General features: G+C 34.3%; 3 protein-coding genes across 3 annotated transcripts; 2 read left to right on the forward strand and 1 right to left on the reverse strand.

Annotated features, from left to right (window-relative positions):
* Positions 1 to 158: 158 nt before the first annotated feature.
* Positions 159 to 2,139, reverse strand: LOC123689827 (chymotrypsin-2-like). The gene is made up of 5 exons (XM_045631478.1): positions 2,125 to 2,139; positions 1,860 to 2,046; positions 1,406 to 1,655; positions 579 to 743; positions 159 to 354 (listed from the first exon to the last, which is right to left on the reverse strand). Exons 2-5 carry the CDS (start codon positions 1,973 to 1,975, stop codon positions 190 to 192), a joined length of 696 nt encoding a protein of 231 aa, XP_045487434.1. The 5' UTR covers positions 1,976 to 2,046; positions 2,125 to 2,139; the 3' UTR covers positions 159 to 189.
* A 9,187-nt stretch (positions 2,140 to 11,326) lies between these two features.
* LOC110999823 (chymotrypsin-1-like) lies at positions 11,327 to 14,911 on the forward strand. Its single transcript, XM_045631473.1, has 5 exons — positions 11,327 to 11,476; positions 12,829 to 12,991; positions 13,315 to 13,564; positions 13,957 to 14,112; positions 14,602 to 14,911. The coding sequence occupies exons 1-5, from the start codon at positions 11,428 to 11,430 to the stop codon at positions 14,740 to 14,742; spliced, it is 759 nt and encodes a 252-aa protein (XP_045487429.1). The 5' UTR covers positions 11,327 to 11,427; the 3' UTR covers positions 14,743 to 14,911.
* A 3,087-nt stretch (positions 14,912 to 17,998) lies between these two features.
* On the forward strand, positions 17,999 to 20,083 carry LOC110999822 (chymotrypsin-1-like). Its single transcript, XM_045632790.1, has 5 exons — positions 17,999 to 18,069; positions 18,219 to 18,402; positions 18,630 to 18,876; positions 19,230 to 19,388; positions 19,925 to 20,083. The coding sequence occupies exons 1-5, from the start codon at positions 18,021 to 18,023 to the stop codon at positions 20,066 to 20,068; spliced, it is 783 nt and encodes a 260-aa protein (XP_045488746.1). The 5' UTR covers positions 17,999 to 18,020; the 3' UTR covers positions 20,069 to 20,083.
* The last annotated feature ends 300 nt before the right edge of the window (positions 20,084 to 20,383 follow it).

Below are 20,383 nucleotides of genomic sequence, written 5' to 3' on the forward strand. Positions count from 1 at the left end.
TGTTACTTGTATAATTTCCACACAAAACTTTGTCTAAAATGTTTACAGGGATGGCTCCTGGCATACAATGGTTGGTTATGGCTTCTGGCATATAATGATATAATTGTATCGAGAAAATTTTGGATAAAATAAAATATACTTTTATTTAAAATGATATTTCTTTTGATCTGATGTTACAATGTTGAATATTTATGAATTTGATAACTTAATTTTGCTCTGTATCCAAGCGTAGTTACCAGGGACTGAAGCAAATACATCGGGAAAGTCTTTGGCGCAGGAAATTCCCCAGGATGCGACTCCTAATTGAAGAAATTTGTTACCCTCTTCAAAAACGAGGGGCCCACCGGAATCACCCTGCGTGACAAATTTAAGAATTAAAGTACAAGCGTAAAGTTGAATGATCTTCTGTTCCTAGAACATGTTGCTCTTCAAGCTCTTCAAGCTTTTTTAACACCGGAAATATAATACATTTGATTTGTTTTATTTTTGCTCTCAAACATCACACATATTAAAAGGATGGCAATTAGATGCCTATGAAAATTTGTTGTAGAAAGGATATAATATGTTATTTTACTTACATGGCACATGCCTTGGTTCTTGGGGTGCTTAGCGCAGAGTTGTCCATTATTCACGGGCAAACCCGGCCGAACAGATGGGCGTGTATACAATTTTTTTGTGCACCCGTAATTACTTACAGTTTGGAAGTACAATATTTGAAGATTGTTTGGATAAATATTCTTTTTCTGTAAAATTAATCGCCTTGCATTATTAGTATGGAAGTGACATGACATATTAAAAATCGTATTAAAGACGTTTAAATAATGTACTATGCTCTTCAAAAGGGTCAGGTTTCTGTGACCCCTATGATGAAGGAACATTATATCAGAGTGTATATTAGGTGTCAGAAGAGAAGGAAGCTAGACTGAATATTCTAGAATACCGTACGACAAGGACGTAATGATGTACATGAGAAATAACGAGCACGTACCTTCTTGAATCGTGCATTAAGGATAAAATACCTACTACTTATCCCAGAAAGCTATCAGACGCCACCCTAGGTAAGAAACCGCCTTCGCCGATGAAGGCATGGATTTACTTCGCTCACTCTAGTGAGCTTCTACCCTACCCTTTGGGCGATTGACCACCTCGTGACGGCGAGGTCAGAGTCCCGCTAGTGGCGGGAAAAAGTCAATATCGGTCGATCTTCGCTGGCCAAAACAGCCCGAGCTGGGCGTTAAAGGTCCTTAAGGCGAACAATGAGCAAAAATGTGCACCTGCGCGTGCCTTATGTGCCATTATTGGTATATGTTTTTTATTTACAGTGTAATGAAATAGTGAGTGTGTGTTAAGTGCGCGTTAATAGTTATCTCATGTTGGAATAATATGACAAAAATAATATACTCACGAGATCAGTTTTTCCCCAACCGGTCAAAAGACATTTCCTTCCAATGCGTATATGTTGTTTGACCAACTGAATTGGTTGAACATTGTCATTGTATTGGATTTTGCCTTTGACTTGTACAACGCCTATGTCATTCTTCCCTGTGGCCTTTGAATATTTCTCATGAGGTACCAATTTCTTAATCTTATGCCGGGTGCCACCGGTATTGATCTGGTGACTGCCAACAACTATAGACAACTCGTCAGCTCGTTTCCTATAAGTTATTTTAAGCATATCAGTACGATATCATTAAATTTCTACTTTCTTCATTAAATGATAACTTTTACACATATTCAATGATTAAAAAAGATGTAAATACCACGACTCGGTGTGAGCAAGCAAGGAGGGGAATTTATATATTTTTGCTTTCCTATACAATGAAATAAAATTTAAAAATAGGAATGAAAAATTTACTCACCCAACAATGCAACGCGCGGCAGTTAAGATGTACTGTTGATTTATAATAGATCCTCCGCAAGTGTGCCACTCTTTCTCTCCATTATGGGTACGTATAGATACTTGGTACTTAGCCATGCCGGGAGTGGCATCTTTGCCACCTATTATTCGGCTGTCTCCATCTTTAGCTTCCGAAATGTCCACTTTGCCTGTGAATATTTTTTATTTTATTTTATTGGGTTACAAGATCCGCGCGGTCTGTGCGCGTACAATGCAGTTTATCTTACCATAGAGTCCTTGCGGCAAAAAAAGTAATAGTCCAAAATGAAGAAACATTTTTACTGCCTCTTATTCCCCATGTAACATTTCTTATTTTCAGCGGCATATTTATACTACATTGTTTTGAATAAATTACCAAAAATATATTTTTTGATAAGCACGGAAATTACGTAATAAAAACCTAATTAATATTGGTGATTAGTTTTAAAATATCTACGTTTTTGTTAGAATTTTATGGTTGTTACTTATTGAAATTTCAAGAAAGATTTGAAGAAAGAAAAAGTAAACGGGATTATAATTGTATATCAGAGGTGGTAGAGATAATAATTATTTAAATTATAATAAACTCATTACTTTTTAATTGGAAACATAAAAGTATTTAATTTATCTAAAATACATCTAATATGGCGGGTAACGTAAAATTGTTTTGATACAACAAAATTTATGTGTGTAATGGAAGGATAAAAAATAAAAAAAATTAAACATAAATAAAAATAAAAAGGAAACGGTTCAAAAAAATATGTTAAATAATGTCATTATTTTAAGTAATTAAGTTTGTTATGGAAGAGGGAACCCTAACACAGGTATTTTTACATAAAAGGGTTTCCAAATCTTACACTTTGAAAAGAAAATGTACTTAAAATGAATAAAGACTTTTTATTATTTTATTATTATTATATAAGGAAGGGAACTATCTGGCAAAGGTCCGAGGAGGCCTTTAAACATTAGGGGTCTATATCCACAGACGGCATCATTTTACTACTAACATTTACCTATAAGTGCATACTAACAACATATTTTGAAATGTAAATTAAGGTTATGAAAATGAACAATGCTTGTAATAATAATAATTATTATTATGAAGATGATATTGTCTCTGGTAAAGTCTAAAATGGATCGCCTTGTACCATCTCTGACAGCTCTTTAGCGCACCTACGCTGAATTTGCTAATTTAGCCCACACAAGACTCACTTGCTCATGCAAGTTGAAACCCTTGTTTTCAAATTCAGTGAATTCCGAACCTAATCTAATTCACTTAATTAAGATCTTTTAACGGATTATAGATATGTATTATTATATTTAAACTTATAATTATCTATAATCCGTTAAAAAAGTGTTTTTCTTTAAATGTGTAAAAGTTATGTAAATAAAAGACAATACTAAGATCTTTTGTCTGGAGCAGATGTTGTCCGGACATCAATGTTTTGGTGGACACGTGTATTATATCGTTCAGCGGCAACACGAAGCTGCTTGGAGTGTGTCGTAAGCGCTGAAGCGCCACATTGTGCAGAGTTCCTCTATTCTACGTAGCGGTGTAAACTTTTAAGTAGAAAAAATATATTATAACAAAAACGCCGTCGTTTACTCTAGTACCAATACCGATTTTAATTACTGACTAAATAATTATTTTTAGCCAGGTTATGCAATGGCTATTTTCAATGTCGGTGGTGCTGGATCGCAAACCTAGAATAATGTTTCATCATTCTCAATTTGCAAAACTATCTAACTCATGTAATTAACACTTTTTATGTAATGAAGATTTCCATTTACCATTTGAATTTAACATAAAATATGTAAGAGTTATTGTAATTAAATAATTATTTGGTATGAAAATGTTAACTTAATGTGCCTTTAAATGCAAAAAGTGATAAAAATATTGATTTTAAATTTGTATTTATGAATAGATGGCACAAACTAGATCAAAGGTTTCATAAACAAACGATACATTAGAGAGGCTTGATATAGGGGCTATGTGTCGGGAAATGTGCGTGAATAAAAAATAGGACAAAATGGTCTGTATCATTTATAAACCGAAGACAATCCATATAACAAATAAGTAAATAAAATAAATCAGTGGCACTACCACCTCTTTAGCTCTTGGCCTCAGTTTTCTGAATCTATTTCATGAACCTTTTTTCCATCTAATAGGCAAGTAGTGATGAGCCATGAGGTGCCATGTTAAATACGCACATAGAAAGAAAAGTGCACAGCCGGGGATCGAACCTACGACTTACGCACGCTGAAGCCACTAGGCCAACACTGCTCGCAGCATAACGAATAAGTAAAGAATATAATAATAAACTAAGACTGGTTAGTTACTGCCACGCACAGAAATTCTTTATCTGTTTCAAAACTGTTAAGACCTAATAATGTCAGTATGACGTATAGTCGAAAATAGAATTAGGTTTATCACCTAATTCGTGGGCGACTGGTGGAGGTGAGATGTGAAGGGGCTTTGGTCACCGCATCAAAAATCATATACGCAAAATGAACACGTCTTCCTTCAGAACATGCTTTCATAATTACAATTCGTTTTTAAGATTGATTAGATAAATTAAATAAAAAATAATTGATAAAACTTTGGATTAGGAAGCTCCGATTTATTTCAATTCCACGTTTTCGTCGATACACCATGGATTTAGCTTAACGTTTAACGGCCATTTTCGATTCGCTCGACAGCGGCATGTCTTTCGGTAAGCATATAGCCGCGTTCGCAAGAAGGCCGCTTTTGTCCTCTCTCGCCTCTATTACCTCCTAAATAAAAGGAGATATGTCCCCTTAGACACAAGGTGACCTTGTACAAGGCTTGCGTCCGATGACACCCTACGTTTCTACGTGAGAAAAGTCGATCTTCACTACAATCTAGAGCTTCCCTACTATAGCCCAATGGATGAAGTTGGCGTGCAAACGCCACTTCGACAAGGCTCAACACCATCCCAACCCATTGATGCGTAAGAGCATCAATAACTACCCCTTCTCGACTAAAAAGGCTCGCAGGAGGCCCCTAAACGTACTAACGGATCCGGGTGATCCAATCATAATAGCTAACGACAACTAAAAAGTTGCCCGCGCGGCCAATAATATTAACAGTACCCATAAAAAACAGATTAGAGTAGAAACCGCCGGGGAAGGCGAGGACCTTTTCTTCGTACTTCGCTCACTCCAGTGAGCTTCCGTCCTGCCCTCAGGCGATTGACCCCCCCGCGACGGCCCAAGACGAGATTCAAATCTCACACAAAACAGCCCGTGTTTAGCTATAAAGGTCCTTAAGGCCTTTCAAAAAAAAAACATTTTCGAGTCAGGAGTGAATAAGTTCTAGGATCGTTTTTTCTTGCACTTGATAGTTCAATAGTTTCGAATTCCAGTATACGACTGGTGAAGTCACTGCTTCCGTATTATTTGGCACACAGTTATTAATTATATTATTGAGCCGTTGCTCAAAAATATAATTATTTACTATAATGTGGTTGCCATTTTAAATTTGTACAAGTACAATATCTACCTGGACCAGATGCCAAGGTTAAACCAACCGAAAAGACTTGACTGGGCTATGCTCGTAGGGGCTCTTTTGTACTTTTGTATCTGTTATATATAGATAATATGTTAGATATAATTGTATCAAGAATATTTGCAGTAGAATAAAATATAATTTTAATTGAAGTGATGTTTATTTCGATCATATTATGTTACAATGTCGAATATTTTTGAATTTGATCACTTTATTTTGCTCTTTAAGCGTAGTTACCATGGACTGAAGCAAATACATCGGGAACGTCTTCACCGCAGGGAATTCCCCTGGACACGATTCCTATTTGAATATATTTGTCGCCCTCTTCAAAAACGAGTGGTCCACCGGAATCACCCTGTGTGACAAATTTAATTAAAGTATCCGAGTAACAATCGTGAATTTGATTGGTCTTCTATTCCTAGAATAAGATATAAAAAATTTCGATCCTTCTTCTTCAAACTCTTTTAACACCAAATAATATAATTAATGCATTAATTTAATAATTGTTAATTTCAAATTTACAACTTTATGAAAAATAATATTTTTATATGCTTTTGATCTTTTGATTGTAGAATGAATATGAATGAAAATATCCTGAGAACTTATGTAGGCCCCAGACCAGATCACACACGGCAAGGTTTCTAAATGACTCGGCAGTCATTTTCATCACAACTTTATTGTTACTTACATGGCATGTGCCTTTGTTGTTCGGGCGCTTACCGCAGAGTTGTCCATTATTCAAGGTCTGGTCAGGTTTGAATCTTTAGAAGAAATTTTTATGATGACGGGTTTTTCGAGGCGGAAATTTTCAGTCAGTAGAAATGTGGTCTTGGATGGGCTTGATTATTTCAAGATGAGCTCTATCACATACTAGATCTTTTACATACATAAATTTATGTAAAATAATCCTCTTTTCACATGGCTGAAATGGCTATTGGCTGGCTGTTACAGAGCCAGCGAAGTTATCTGGTACAGTTCTCAGGAAACCCATATCCAGGGATTTGTCAGTGTAAGTTAATAAGGTCCCTTTTTAGAAAATTAGAGCAGTTTAGCCACTCGGTCACATATCTACCTGATTGTGTGTATGTATGATAGGCTAGTAGGGGTCGCTGTAAAAAAAAAAATATATCGCTGTAAATGTACTTCGCTTATCGCGTTTCACCACCTTTCAACGGCTCAATCCGAGGTCCGAGTCTCGCAGGAGACGCCATTGCGCTAGTCGCCATATTTAAATACTTTTTTACTGACGATTCCCGGAGAAATAATACTTATCTCTTGTTGGAAGAATATGACAACATTAATATTATTTCTAACAATTAAATTAATTACAATATACTCAGGAAGTTTACTTTTCCCTAACCGGTCAAAAGACATTTCCTTCCAATGGGTATCGTTCGAGTGAACAACTCAATTGGTTGAACATTGTCCTTGTATTGGATGTTGCCTTCGACTTGTATGACGCCTACGTCACTCTTCCCTTTGGCCTTTAAAAAATTCTCATGAGGTTCTTAATCTTGTATCGGTCGCCACCTGTTTTGATCTGGTGACTGCCAACTACTATAGACAAATCTTCACTTCGTTTTCTTATATCAACAACACATCATTAAATTTTGTCGTAAGGCATGAAATTTTAGCTGTCCTACACAATGCAATGCGCGGCAGTTAGTACGTACTGTTGGCTTATAATAGAACCTCCGCAAGAGTGCCATTCTTGCTTTCCATTATGAGCACGTATGGAAACTTGGTACTTAGCCATGCCTGGAGTGGCAGCTTTGCCACTTATTATTCGGCTGTCTCCATCTTTAGCTTCCGAAACGTCCCCTTCGCCTGTGAATATACTTCATTTTAGTGGGTTACATGATCCACGCGGTCCGTGCGCGTTAATCTGAGTTGTGAATGTGATTTATATGAGGGACAATTATTGACGAGGCGTAAGGATGACTAATCGTGAGTTGAAATATGTACAATATTGTTTATAAAGAAGTAATATTCCAAAATGAAGAAATATTTTTACTGCAGTCCTGCTCCTGATGTAATATTTCTTATTTTCAGCAGCATATTTATACAAAATTTTATGTGAATAAATTACCAAAAAACCTAATTTTTGATAAGCACGGAAATTACGTTAAAAAAACATTTATATTGAAATATTGAAATTTCAAGACTGTGTAGAAAGAAATTAAACGCTTATTTAACAAGTACATAAAATAAATTTGAACTTTAAAGTTAGAGCATAATTCGGTAACAACCTTGAGACCGAACGCGATGGAGACTCACTGTGGTCGACCTCGGATGACCTAGGGTCTAATAATTCGCCAACTCGGTGATGGTCGCTGTCATTATCAGTTTCCTCCCTAGGACGTACCAGGTCGAACCTATTTGAGGCGCAGAATGCCCGCCTTCTGCCCTGTATCGCCCGCAGCTCTAGGAAATGCGTAGCTGTAGCAGGTCCTGGGACTGAAGATGCGGACTGGCCAAGGATTAGCTTAGACTAGTGTTAGACTAATTAATTAGTCTAACACTAGTCTGCCAATATCACGTGATAAACATTACTCGAACTCTTCATTATAATTTAATTTCTTGGATTTTTCCAAAGCAATTAGTATTTTAATTGTTTTCGAGAGGTGTAAGTGATAATTATTATTTAAATTATAATATTCTCATTACCTTTTAATTGGAAACAAATTAAAAACAATTGGGGGCTTTAACTTCGTGAAAAAATAAAATTAAAAATGTAAAATTATTGAGATAATAAGGAATATCTGGAATGGGTCGAAGGAGGCCTTTAAACAATAGGGGTGCATAACCACAGGCAACAACATTTTTCTACTAACATTTACTTAAACATTTTGGTTGAAGCGTCAACAGCCGCCGTCCATGATGAGGCAGCGATGACCCAAATATATTTTGTTATAAAAGCAGCTAAACCTTTTCATATTATCAATTATAAATACAATACAAACTGATACTCTCTAATAATATTACGTTGACGGAAAAAGAACATGTTTTATATGCAAAATTACGTGATAATAATGAATACGTTGTCCAAGAGCTACAGGGTATAATAGAAACACTGCAACAGGATCTATAAAGAATATTAACCCAATTAACTGCTGAACCTGACATTAATCAAGTCCCAATAAAATTTCCTCGACGCCTCGTACGCGCTCATTATAGCCCAGACGAGGAAGAGTTCGCGAGAGAAACGGAATTTACACGTATACGTGTAAAATCCAGGAAGAAAAGGAATTAGAATATGTCACCCCAAGTAGCAGAAGATAAATAGACTGAAATAAAACTTAACATACCTAAACCACCTCCAATAATAATAGATGCAATAAAAAAACCATCAAGACATTAATGATCTGTTGTCAAAGGAGATTAGAAATAGCTATTTTTCTATAAAAAAAAATCAACATAACCAACATATAGAAAAATTATTGAAATTTATTTTATTGAAGTGAAATATCGGCGTTGGACAATAATTTACTGTCACATTTTTCCGTTACCACGGTTGATTCGAAGCTCTTAACAACAGAAATATATAATAACGATAACAATGATAGTAATAGTTCATAATATTCAATTAATACAATTAATTAAATTTTGTTATAATCTTACCAGTAATAAGTGTAAAATGAAATAATTGTATTATTTGTATTCATGTCTATGATAATAACAGCCTTGTGTTAAACTTTTAACTTTCTAACCAATATCTGTAAAATTACATACACAAGATCCTTTTATAGAAAAATAATATCATAAAGAAGCTTCTTACGTGTGTACACGACATTTTTTTTATTGAGAGTTAAGGTTTTTACAACAATATTAAAAGTTTCAATAATATTAATCTATAGAAGAAAAATGAAACATTATTCCTAGTTTGCTATTCAGCGCAACCGACTTAAATAACTATTTTGAAAATTGCCATGGCTGAAAATAAATATTTAATTATTAACCAATTATCGAGTCAGTTACTAAAAGCGATATTTGTACTAGAAAGTAGACGACGGTGTTAATAATAATGAGTTAACATCAGGTGAGCCCCCTGCCCATTTGCCCTCTGTTCTATAAAAAAAATTTCATGAGAAATGTCTCTGAGAAATACCTACTCTACCTTTACTTAATGTTTGTAGGTAATAGACTTAGACATTTTTACTCATGTTTGACGTATAGCTTTTTGGCTTTATCCGGGATTTGTACAGAGACCTCATAATGGATATGGTAGGCAAATGGCTAGTAAACAAGACAGGTATTGTTTGGTTCATTTCACGAATCGGTCGATTAACAATGTACTCCCGGTGTATGGTGTCATGACATATCTTTATCATGGAAATTAACTTAAAACAATGTTCAATTCAGTTCTTATTGTGTCTGGAGTGCTATTTATATTTATATATATGTATATATATATATGTATGTGTTATTGAAGGCCTATAGAAATCCATCAATCCAAACTTAATTATAATAGATTATAAGTTTCATTGATTTTGAATTGAAAAATACACTTTAACATTTAGGAATAATCATTTGCTTGTTAGGTTAGGTTGGACATAGGCCTCCTCTCCTCCTCTTGATGTGTGCCCCACCCAACGCGATGTCAGGCGGCAAACCAGTTTGTTTTATTTCGTAATGTTGTACATACAATCCTATTTCTCAGATTCAATCTTAACATGCTCCTTTCGGCTGATCGTTGAAAGGTAAGTATATTAATTTCCTTGAATTTATCTCTTCCTATCTTCTTTCTCTATAACACCGGCATCGCCTGTCGAGCGACCCTTGATAAAAGCGATCAGATAATGTGCGCTCTACACTCGCCTGCGAATCGCGGCCGTGAACTTCGCGTTTTCATGACGTGTCTATCCACACTCGCGAAGCTTCGTAGTCTCGTTCGCGGCCTCAAAGAAGATGGACGACGACGACGAGATAACATCGCGTCCTGTAACTGGACATAAGTGAATCCTTTTTTTTTTCAAATCACCCACGGGTATATCCAAAATGTCACTTATCCGCGTCCTGGCATCGTGGATCTTATTTTTATTTTTATGGTCCTTGTGTTTGGGCTGCCAAAGTATTGGTTGGGATTGAGAACACTCAATAAATTTTAATTCAAGTTCATTATTCCACGTAGTACTCATTTAAAAAAAAGAACGTTGCTTAGTACGCAATAAATAATGCACAACCACTTCTGGAGACGTCTTCTCAGCTACTGCGACAAACTGCGAGTGTGGATTGTGTTCGCGTTCGCGCGCTGTGAACCAAGCGCGAACCTTTGTCGCGGGACAAAAAACCGACACCGAACAGGGAACGGCGCGAAGCGAAAACGCGAACGCGCGAAACCATCTACACTCGCGTTTCGCGGCTTTCGCGGCCCTTCGCACCGCGAGTGTAGAGCGCACTTAATAATTTGTTTATGCTAAAATGTTACTTACAAGTTGATTTAACATAAATTTTTCAAAGATTTTACTACAAGTAGGTAGCACATAAATTGGCCTAAAGTTATTAGGGCCGGACATATTACTAATAATCAGCTGGTGGCCTTCTAGATACTTCAACAGCTTGCAATTAATAATGGATTTCAGTATTTTTGTGAACAAGGAGGTTATAGCTTGGGCTATATATAGTAGGCCAGATCCGAACGAGAGCCGAACGAGAGGGATCGGATGTATCGAAGCGGTCAGCACTTTGGGACAGTGGCGAGCAAGTATAGGTATAGTACCTATTCAACTCAGCGGAGACGCTCATCTCCTTCAACTTCTAAATACATCCCTTATAATTTGTATGTTATTTGTATTCCTTTAATCTAACGTAGTATGTAAATGTTCTCTTGTTTTCTGTTCAACTAATTGCGAGAATTGCACGCAAATTGTGCTAACAATTGATCTTTTATGAAGGAAATAATATTTAATAGACATATACAGTATAAATAAGTATTTATGCAGAGAACATCCCCTTTCTCAATAGTATTGCATCGGTTAGGACATATTGGCAGTTTAACTTTAAATATTTAAATTGTGTAACAATGTTTTTGAATATCGTAAAACTTTTTGTCTTATCATGGATTGTTCATGGTATGTATCGGTAATATTTGTAGTTTTACTTTATTTTGGCGCGTAAGAAAAAGTGATGAGAGTATTTTTTTACGTACCGCGCACACCGTTACAAAAAGCCGTATATTCAACATTATAGTTTTTTCTATTATTAATGTTGTTTTTCTACAAACGTAGAATAAGGCGAAAGAAAAATTTTTTGAAAAGATTTTTATCTTGCTACGCCAATGAATGCAATTTCTAACTCGTGTATACAGACATTTTTTTGACGTTTTACTCTAGAAATAATTATTGTGGTATTTGCTTAAGTCGCCATAATAACTTAATATACGACGGAGATTTACTTGAGATTAATTAAAAATGTATTCAGACTGTGCCAACAAATCTAAATAATAATGATTCTTGAATTCAACCCAGGACCTCTTTATCCGTCCTATTTTGATGTTGCTTATCATTATACATAATTAATAAATTGTTGCCAGCGTTAAAGGTACACTGATACAGGAACCAAACCTTTAAATATTTATTTACTCATTTTGATTTATAATTATTATACAGGTTAAGACAGTTGTTGACTGTATTATTTTGCGTGTTGGAATAAATAATATGATCATTAGTTCGCAATGAAAACAAAAAAATATAAAATCAGTGGCGCTAAATCCTTCTTTAGGCCTTGGCCTCAAATTTCTGTATCTGTTTCGTGATCATTTATCAATCTAATACGCAAGTTGGTGATTATTCCTCTGTTCGATTTTTTTGGAGTAACCCTCATGTTGGAGCAAATGTTAAATGCGCATAGACAAAGTCATTGATGCACACTCGGGGATCGAACCTTGACCTCAGGGATGAGAGTCGTATGATATAGCCACTAGGCCAATACTGCTCTTTAAAACATAATTACAAGTATATATTATGTATACTCATTCATCATCTATACTAATACTAATACTAATAATAATATTATAAAGAGGAAAGGTTTGATTTTTTGTTTGTTTGTATGAATTGAATAGGCTCCGAAACTACTTGGCAGATTTGAAAAATTCTTTCACTGTTGGAAAGCTACATCATTCCTGAGTGACATAGGCTATATTTCATTTTTAAAAAAAATAGGCATCCTTACTAAAATTACGATAACATTAACATTTGTTTATTATTTGATACAATTCTAACAGATGGCGCTGAGTTAAAGGTAGTTTAGTTTAGGTCCGTGTCGTGGTACCAACGTTTCACATAAGTTCTCCTACGGTTTCCCTTGATTAATTTACTACTATGTAATATAACAAAAACCTTAGCCACAGCAACGCTTGGCCGAGTCTGCTAGTCATTTAATACTTTAAAAAGGATTTCGAAAAAATTTGAAACAATTTCTACAGGTGATGCGCAGGAATCGAGAATTGTTGGCGGTACGGATGCCTCCGAATCCTTGGCTCCATACCAAGTGTCGTTAAGGAGAACCGACAGATCTGATGATCACTTCTGTGCTGGCTCTATTATAAGCGAAAGTTGGATTCTCACCGCTGCACACTGCACCAATGGGTACGTAAGCATAGGACAGATATTCTAACATTAGTTCCAGAATAACAATGTGGGAGCTCATGTAAACACTAACGAATCTGATTATCATCGCATCCATGTACCAGTTGAGATCTAGCACCCAGCAGGTATTCATTTAAGTTACTTGTCGGTAATTTTCCGTTATTATGAAACTGGATTATATTTCCTGAAAAAATAATATATTATGGCTATTTAGTTACAAATAAATAAAATTTTGTTTTACGCATATTGTAACTATTTTTAAAATAACAAGAAACATTTTTTTTTATGACATATTGATGCCTTTAATTTCTTTTTAATTATAGCCTAGAAACAGACCAGATAGCCGCAGTGGTAGGAACAAACAAACTTTCATCTGGAGGAGATCGTTATGAGATAAAGCAAATTATAATTCACGAGAATTTTGACATTCAGCGTCTCCAGAATGATATATCACTCTGTCAAATAAAAGGCGAATTTAACTTCAATGACATGGTAAAACCGATAACTTTAGCTTCTAGACCTAAAATAAGACCTGGATCTAGGTGTGTATTGACAGGGTGGGGATTCACAGATGTAAGTACATACGTATATTTGCTTAAAAATATACCAAAAGTTGTGTTAATTAGAGAAAGATTTTTTTTTAAAATATTTTTAACTTAATTTTGTTTTTTTTTACAAAAAAACTGTTCGATTAGTTGGATGAGACACCTTGGTCGTGTTAGTCGTACTTTCATTGGCAATTCTACCATAACATCGAGAGTTTGAACCCCGGCTGAGAAAACCGAAAAAAAACCTTTTTCAATCACATTTTTCTGTGTAAACAAAATGCCGTTGCCTTATAAATTATGTACCTAACCTGTTTTTTATGTGTATGACTTTGTATATTATGATAACAAAGTGTTAATAAATAAATCCGGCAAAAAAGCACGAACCAAAAGGGTTTATCGTGAACAACATATTTTCAGAACCAAAGAACAGTACCGGACAATCTTCAAGTGTTAACTGTTACGGTAATGAGTAATAAGCGATGCTCACAGAAACTGGCACAGACAAATGGTCTTACACCCATTGAAAAAACCCAAATGTGCACATTGACTAGAGAATCGGAAGGAGCATGTAATGTAAGTAGACTGGTATAAAATAAAATAAATAAATAAAATAAAATAATTTATTTCAGATCAATTAATAAGTCCATATGTTGTTAGTATAGTAAAACTTATAACTATGTTAGTAAAATTATTAAAAATATATAAATATTTCATTCATTAGTCTACAATTTGAGACACTCGGTACATAAACCCAGTGTCTCAAAACAGCACATTTGGGCTTATTCGTTATAACTATCAGAGTATAATAGAGCCTATCTTCATTAAGACTTGCCACGGAGATGAAGAGTTTTTCTAGTTCTACAGCCAAATAAACACTTGCCAACTAAAGTTAAATATTCTGTGGAAACCTTCTTGTTAAATACAATTGATCAAAGATATCTATATATAATTTGAAGCACTTTAAGTACTGTATTATTAAGCTTTAATTTAGGCGTAAACATAATATTGCATACTTTTATTTAATCACTAAGGCGTCCGAATACAGTATTTAATACATTTCAGGGTGATTCTGGCGGACCTCTAGTGAGGAATGGAAAACAAGTGGGCATAGTATCCTGGGGGATACCGTGTGCTCGAGGCTTCCCAGACGTATTTGCATATGTACCAGCATACTACGACTGGATTAATGAGCATATACAATAAATGAAATCATATTTTGATACTGCATTTTTTAGCACAATAGCATTTTCATAATTAATGAGGTGGGTTTTGTGCAGTCATATTATTGGCACAGCTATTGCACTATTTATTAATTGTTTATTAAACATACATATACTTAACCAAAATGTAATTAAATAATATAATATTAAAAGTTATTTTTATACATCCCAGTAAACAGAGATCCTATTTAAAAACAAAAAATATTTCTAAGAGTTGAGAAAACTATTGAGCTGCGAGATCGAGCAGGAAATGGAACCTTGTTGATACTGGATTTGTCCGGAACGTGCAATCTCTTAGTCACTCCTTGCAATTATGCGTTTTTCTTACCTTCAAATAAAATTTTAATACAGCAAAATTGTAATTGCCTACTTCGAGAACTTCGTAGGGTTCTACTTTATAAAAAGTTTTCAGGAAATTCTTCTGTACCTTTTCGATTATCCTATAATATTTAATAACATATTATGGAGACTATAGGACGCAGCTTGTATCGAGAATTGATCTTACCAATACCCTACCCTAGTGGCAATGTCTAGTTTTTCAGGGCAAAGTCTAAGTAATAGTACAAAATATATGCTCTACAAACGAGAGATCCAAAACAACAAAAAAAACATCCAATTCTATTGTCGTATGTGTATAGGTTTGAACCCTTTGCACTAAAAGACTTTCTGCGCCGTAAAGAAATGTGCGTGCCTTTTACACAATAAGTAGATGGAGTGTGTCAAGCACATAAGGCTACTAAATAAAAAAAACTGCTTTGATACAGAAATCGGAGGTTAGGATTAAGGGTTGAAGCACCATCGAATTATAAGACGTTATCACGTCAAAAATGTCTTCAAAAAGATTTATTTGCAGGTCCTGTGTTTCGTATAATTCAGGTCGCGCTTTTGAGTCATTGTTCAGGTTATCGTTTGTTTCGTTGTCAACATACTAGTATTTCCTGTCTATAGGTGAATTATCAGGATTCGATGATCATAAACGATTTACAAAATTTAAAAACAAGCCGACAAGGTCACAATAATTTTTATTCGTATTTACAAAAAACAATTTGTATGTAATACATTCTGAGTGACGCCAGTAGATGTGACGTTGCCGGTTTGTTTTACGCTTTTGTTTGAATAGAAATATCACAATAGTACTCGTGCATGATAAATCATAATTTCCACACATAAAATACAACACAAAGTGTCATAACAAACATAACAAACATAACAAACATAACAAACATATCATAACAAATGTCTTATGTTATACAATTATAACAGATTTTGATGTCAGCGATAGCCTTCATTGTTTAAGTCAAGTACCGCTCATTATAAATTTTCCCACTATACTAAATTTCAAGTCCCTTTAACATTAAATTTTCCCCTCCTCTGTTTTCAAAGTCAAAGTCAAATCATTTATTCCATTTAGACCAAATAGCACTTTTGAACGTTAAATAAAATAATATATGATTTTAGTTGCCCTTAAAGATAGTTTCATGTGGAATGAACAAGAAACTCAGCACTTCCTCTTTTAAAATAGGATAAACAATATTTGTATACATTAGTTAAATAATTTTATGTGAAGACAATGTACTAGAATAAAAACTACCTTAGTTTGCCTTCTAAAATATAATATTTAAAATCGATCTGTTTAGCCTATAAATAATATAAATATTCTTAATAATATGGAAGTGGAAATTAAAATTTTGTTTGCTTTTTTTACCAACAAAGACTATGAAATAAATAAACCAGCAATTTTGGGTATATAAATTTATTTACGACAATTCTGCCTATAGTGGGATGGCGTTACGGATAAGCGGAAATCCAGATAAACGTAAGAAAAAATTCAATGATTACGAAGTATTACTACAACTTATTTAAAATCTTTATTTATAATAAGTCACATTAGATATGTATGTATACAGAGGTGACTGCTAATAGTAAAATGCATACAAATAAAGTAAGAAGTAAGTAAGTAACATAGTGTATATTAACACTTATGAACGTCAAAAAAAAAGACATATTAATTACGTGATTCTAATTTTACACTTACTGCCAGTTCTCAATTCAAGGGCGTAGAACGGAAGAGAAGAACTGGCAATGAACTCTCCGTCACTCTTTTTGATCGCCAAGTTTTTTTTACATAATATTTGTAAGGAGCTGCGCTGCAACCATTACACCATGTTCCATAATTATGACATTTTGAGTAATGAAGACTATAAGATAAATTAGAAACAAAGATTTGTCCTCTATCAGCAGGAGGCATGGTGAAATAGGAGCATGCACTTACATACTCGTGAGAACAACAGGCAAATACGTAGTATAAACAACTAACATCACCAGCATTTAGCCTATTATTAATAATTTCGTTCTTTTAGTCCCAATAGTTGTCAATATAATAAGTCATTACTAAGTAAAATAGTCAATAGTCACTGCTTAAATAGTAAATAAGTAATTGTTTAAAATGATAATGCATTAGGACGGCAGTTTAACTAAATCAATAATATCTGTTATAGTCGATCATTCCAATAATTCGTATCGATTCGTTTGGTAGAAACAACGGCGTGAATAATTTGAATATTAGTAGTTTAATTACTCTTATTCAGTTAAAGCAGTGTCAAACATTTTGGTTTAGACAAATAGAGCCTTGGAGACTACGAAATCCAAGTAACTAAGTACGTTGGTTGTTTGATGTGAGTTTTTTTTATAGAACAGGGGGCAAACGGGCAGGAGGCTCACCTGATGTTAAGTGATACCGCCGCCCATGCACACTCTCAATGCCAGAGGGCTCGCGAGTGCGTTGCCGGCCTTTTAAGAATTGGTACGCTCTAACAAAAAAACAATGAGTAACAGCTAACATAGTAAAATACAGTTAGTGGTAGAAATATATTTGAATGACTAAATCTAATCTTAGTTGTACACTCTAATACAATATTGTAACTTACATAATGGACAAAAAGTAATGTCATTACGTAAAGATTTCTTTTTATTCTATGGTTAAATTAAAAATAAGAACACAAATTGATTTGGTTTGCAATAAAAAGTAAATTTGTTTTATATCGACGTGAAATGGAGTTTGTTATGCATGTCAACGGAGCTATAGTTGTTTTTTGTGTAGATATATATATATAGGAAACGTAAGTTCATTTTTAACCAATCAAACGTATTTCAAATAACCATATCTTTTGTGCTACCTTGTGTTGTACTTTATGGACAAGTAAATTAAAATTATAATTTAAATACATTTCAACTTACTAAATAGATTATACTTCTTAGGCCATGTTTAAAGCTCTCGTTATATTTTTATTTTTGCTATGGGACGCGAGAGGTACGTATTAATTTGTGTATTTTGTTTGTGTTTAATTGATTTTTACACTTCGTTGATTATTTAAAGATGTGAACAGTGAAGGATTCGTCATGTCTTGCTGTCTGAAAAAGTATAGATTTTAATTATCAATAGATTACCTCTTTTTGAAGGTGAAACAAATAACGATCTGGATTCCCGCGTAGTTGGTGGGGAGGACGCACCTGATAGCTCTGCCCCTTATATAGCATCAATCAGACGTTTTCTTTTCGAGGGACTCACAGAAACAATGCATATCTGTGGTGGCACCATCCTAACTCAGAAATGGATTTTAACTGCTGCTCATTGCACCTTCAGGTATTAAATAAAAGTTAATAATTTTAGTGAAGGAAATGGTGAAATTCCCTTAACAGTTGTATACCTAGGCCATTTTAGTAGAATGGCTTTTAGAACTTTAAGGGCTGTTGAGAGAGGCTTATTTGTGTTCCCCCTATATCCTCGCTTATCGTCAACTTCGAGTTATGTAAATAGTATATAATATGTTTATGCTCGAAATACATAAATATAGTAGTTTGCTTTTTTAGAGACCCAGCCCACACTATCCAAGTAAGGGTAGGAACAAACAAACGCACTTCTGGTGGAAGCTCTTACGACGTTAATTCCATCGTCACCCACGAGGATTACAATGCAAAGTCAATGAAGAATGACATCTCACTTCTTAATATCGTTGGTTCTATCAAGTTTGATACTAACATTCAACCAATAAAGCTACCAACGAATGATATAGGCGCTGGTGCAATGTGCACACTTAAGGGATGGGGTAAGACTGATGTGCGTATAAGTTTCGTAATATAAAATTCGACCAAAAAGTTAATGTATTCAATATGTACAATATTTTTATATAAACCATATCGAAATGACGACAATTTTCAATTGATTGTGGTTCACCGCAATGGTCACAGATTGTTCAAACAAGACGAATTCTCTTAAGGTATGGTTTATTATAAAAAAATCATTTCATTTATTTTGATGGTGTTTCGACATTTAAAATTTACAATTACTGAAAGTGGCAAATTCACTCCCAAAACTTATTAGAAAACAACTCAGAACGGTACTCATATATTATAATTGATAAGAGAGCTTACTAACACAATTAAAATAAAGTATTTGTTGAATCATTGCAGTCACATGTGGCTCCTGAAAACCTTCAAGTAGTCTATAATTTAACAACAATATATGTGGAAGAGTGCAATAGAAGGCTTGATAACGTATCTAAGAAATTTCTTCCAATTATTGACAAACAACTTTGCACATTAAATCAGGAAGGAAAGGGCACGTGTAAAGTAAGTAATTAACTCTCAGTAAAGTGATAAAAAAATATTAATTTTATTATTGCGCCATCTATGCATAGCATTTGCTAACTTCGTCTATTTTCAACACGAGGCTGAATTGAATTTTGTCAATTATTAGAGAGACTTCATGGCATACAAAAACGTCGTGATCGCTATCGGGAGTTATAGAGGGCGCAGAGTGCATTCTTGATTATGTACCTTACCAACTTACCAGTGGTCCAGCCACTGGTAAGTCATTTTATACATATGCCCTTTACAGGGAAATCAAAAAGATTTCTGCATAACGGTGTATTCGTGTCTTGTAGATAGAATTGTTGGCTTCAACAAAATTTCTGGATGATTTCATAAGTTACGTTTCAGACACGATCCTATATAAATAAAATTCTATCCTCACATGACTATCTTATCATAACGCATTTATTTACATTTTGCGTGTTGTAACCGCGAACTGTCCTTGCAGTTATAGACAGTTCGTTTTAAATTTTGTTTTCAAAAGTTTTATCGTTTAATCATCGTTTCTTCTGCAGGGAGATTCTGGTGGACCCCTCATTAGTGGTGGTGTACAAGTTGGCATTGTATCATGGGGTGTTCCTTGTGCTAAGGGGAAACCTGATGTTTATACAAGGGTATACTGTTACGTGAAATGGATAAATAATTACATTTCAAATTAATAGTTATAGTTTTGTTTTGTAAATAAAAATGAATGTTACAATTTCAAGTCTATTTAACTGAAATGATATGGTCTTCCAATACTAAAAGGGACCGTTCATACAAAAAAAATATTTCCTCAAATCTATTTTAACAACTGGAAAACATTTAGTTGGTATTTCTTTGAAGTATCAGACAGATTTCCCAGGCGTTGAGCAAAGTTTTTGTAATGATTATGCTAGACCAATTTTCTTTACATTTTAATAAAAATAAACTCTTACATAAAAAACAGTATGGTTTTACTAAGGGACGCTCCACAATCGATGCCGGTGTGAAGT

This window comes from Pieris rapae, chromosome 2, assembly GCF_905147795.1.
Source record: "Pieris rapae chromosome 2, ilPieRapa1.1, whole genome shotgun sequence".
NCBI classification, from domain to species: Eukaryota; Metazoa; Arthropoda; class Insecta; order Lepidoptera; family Pieridae; genus Pieris; species Pieris rapae.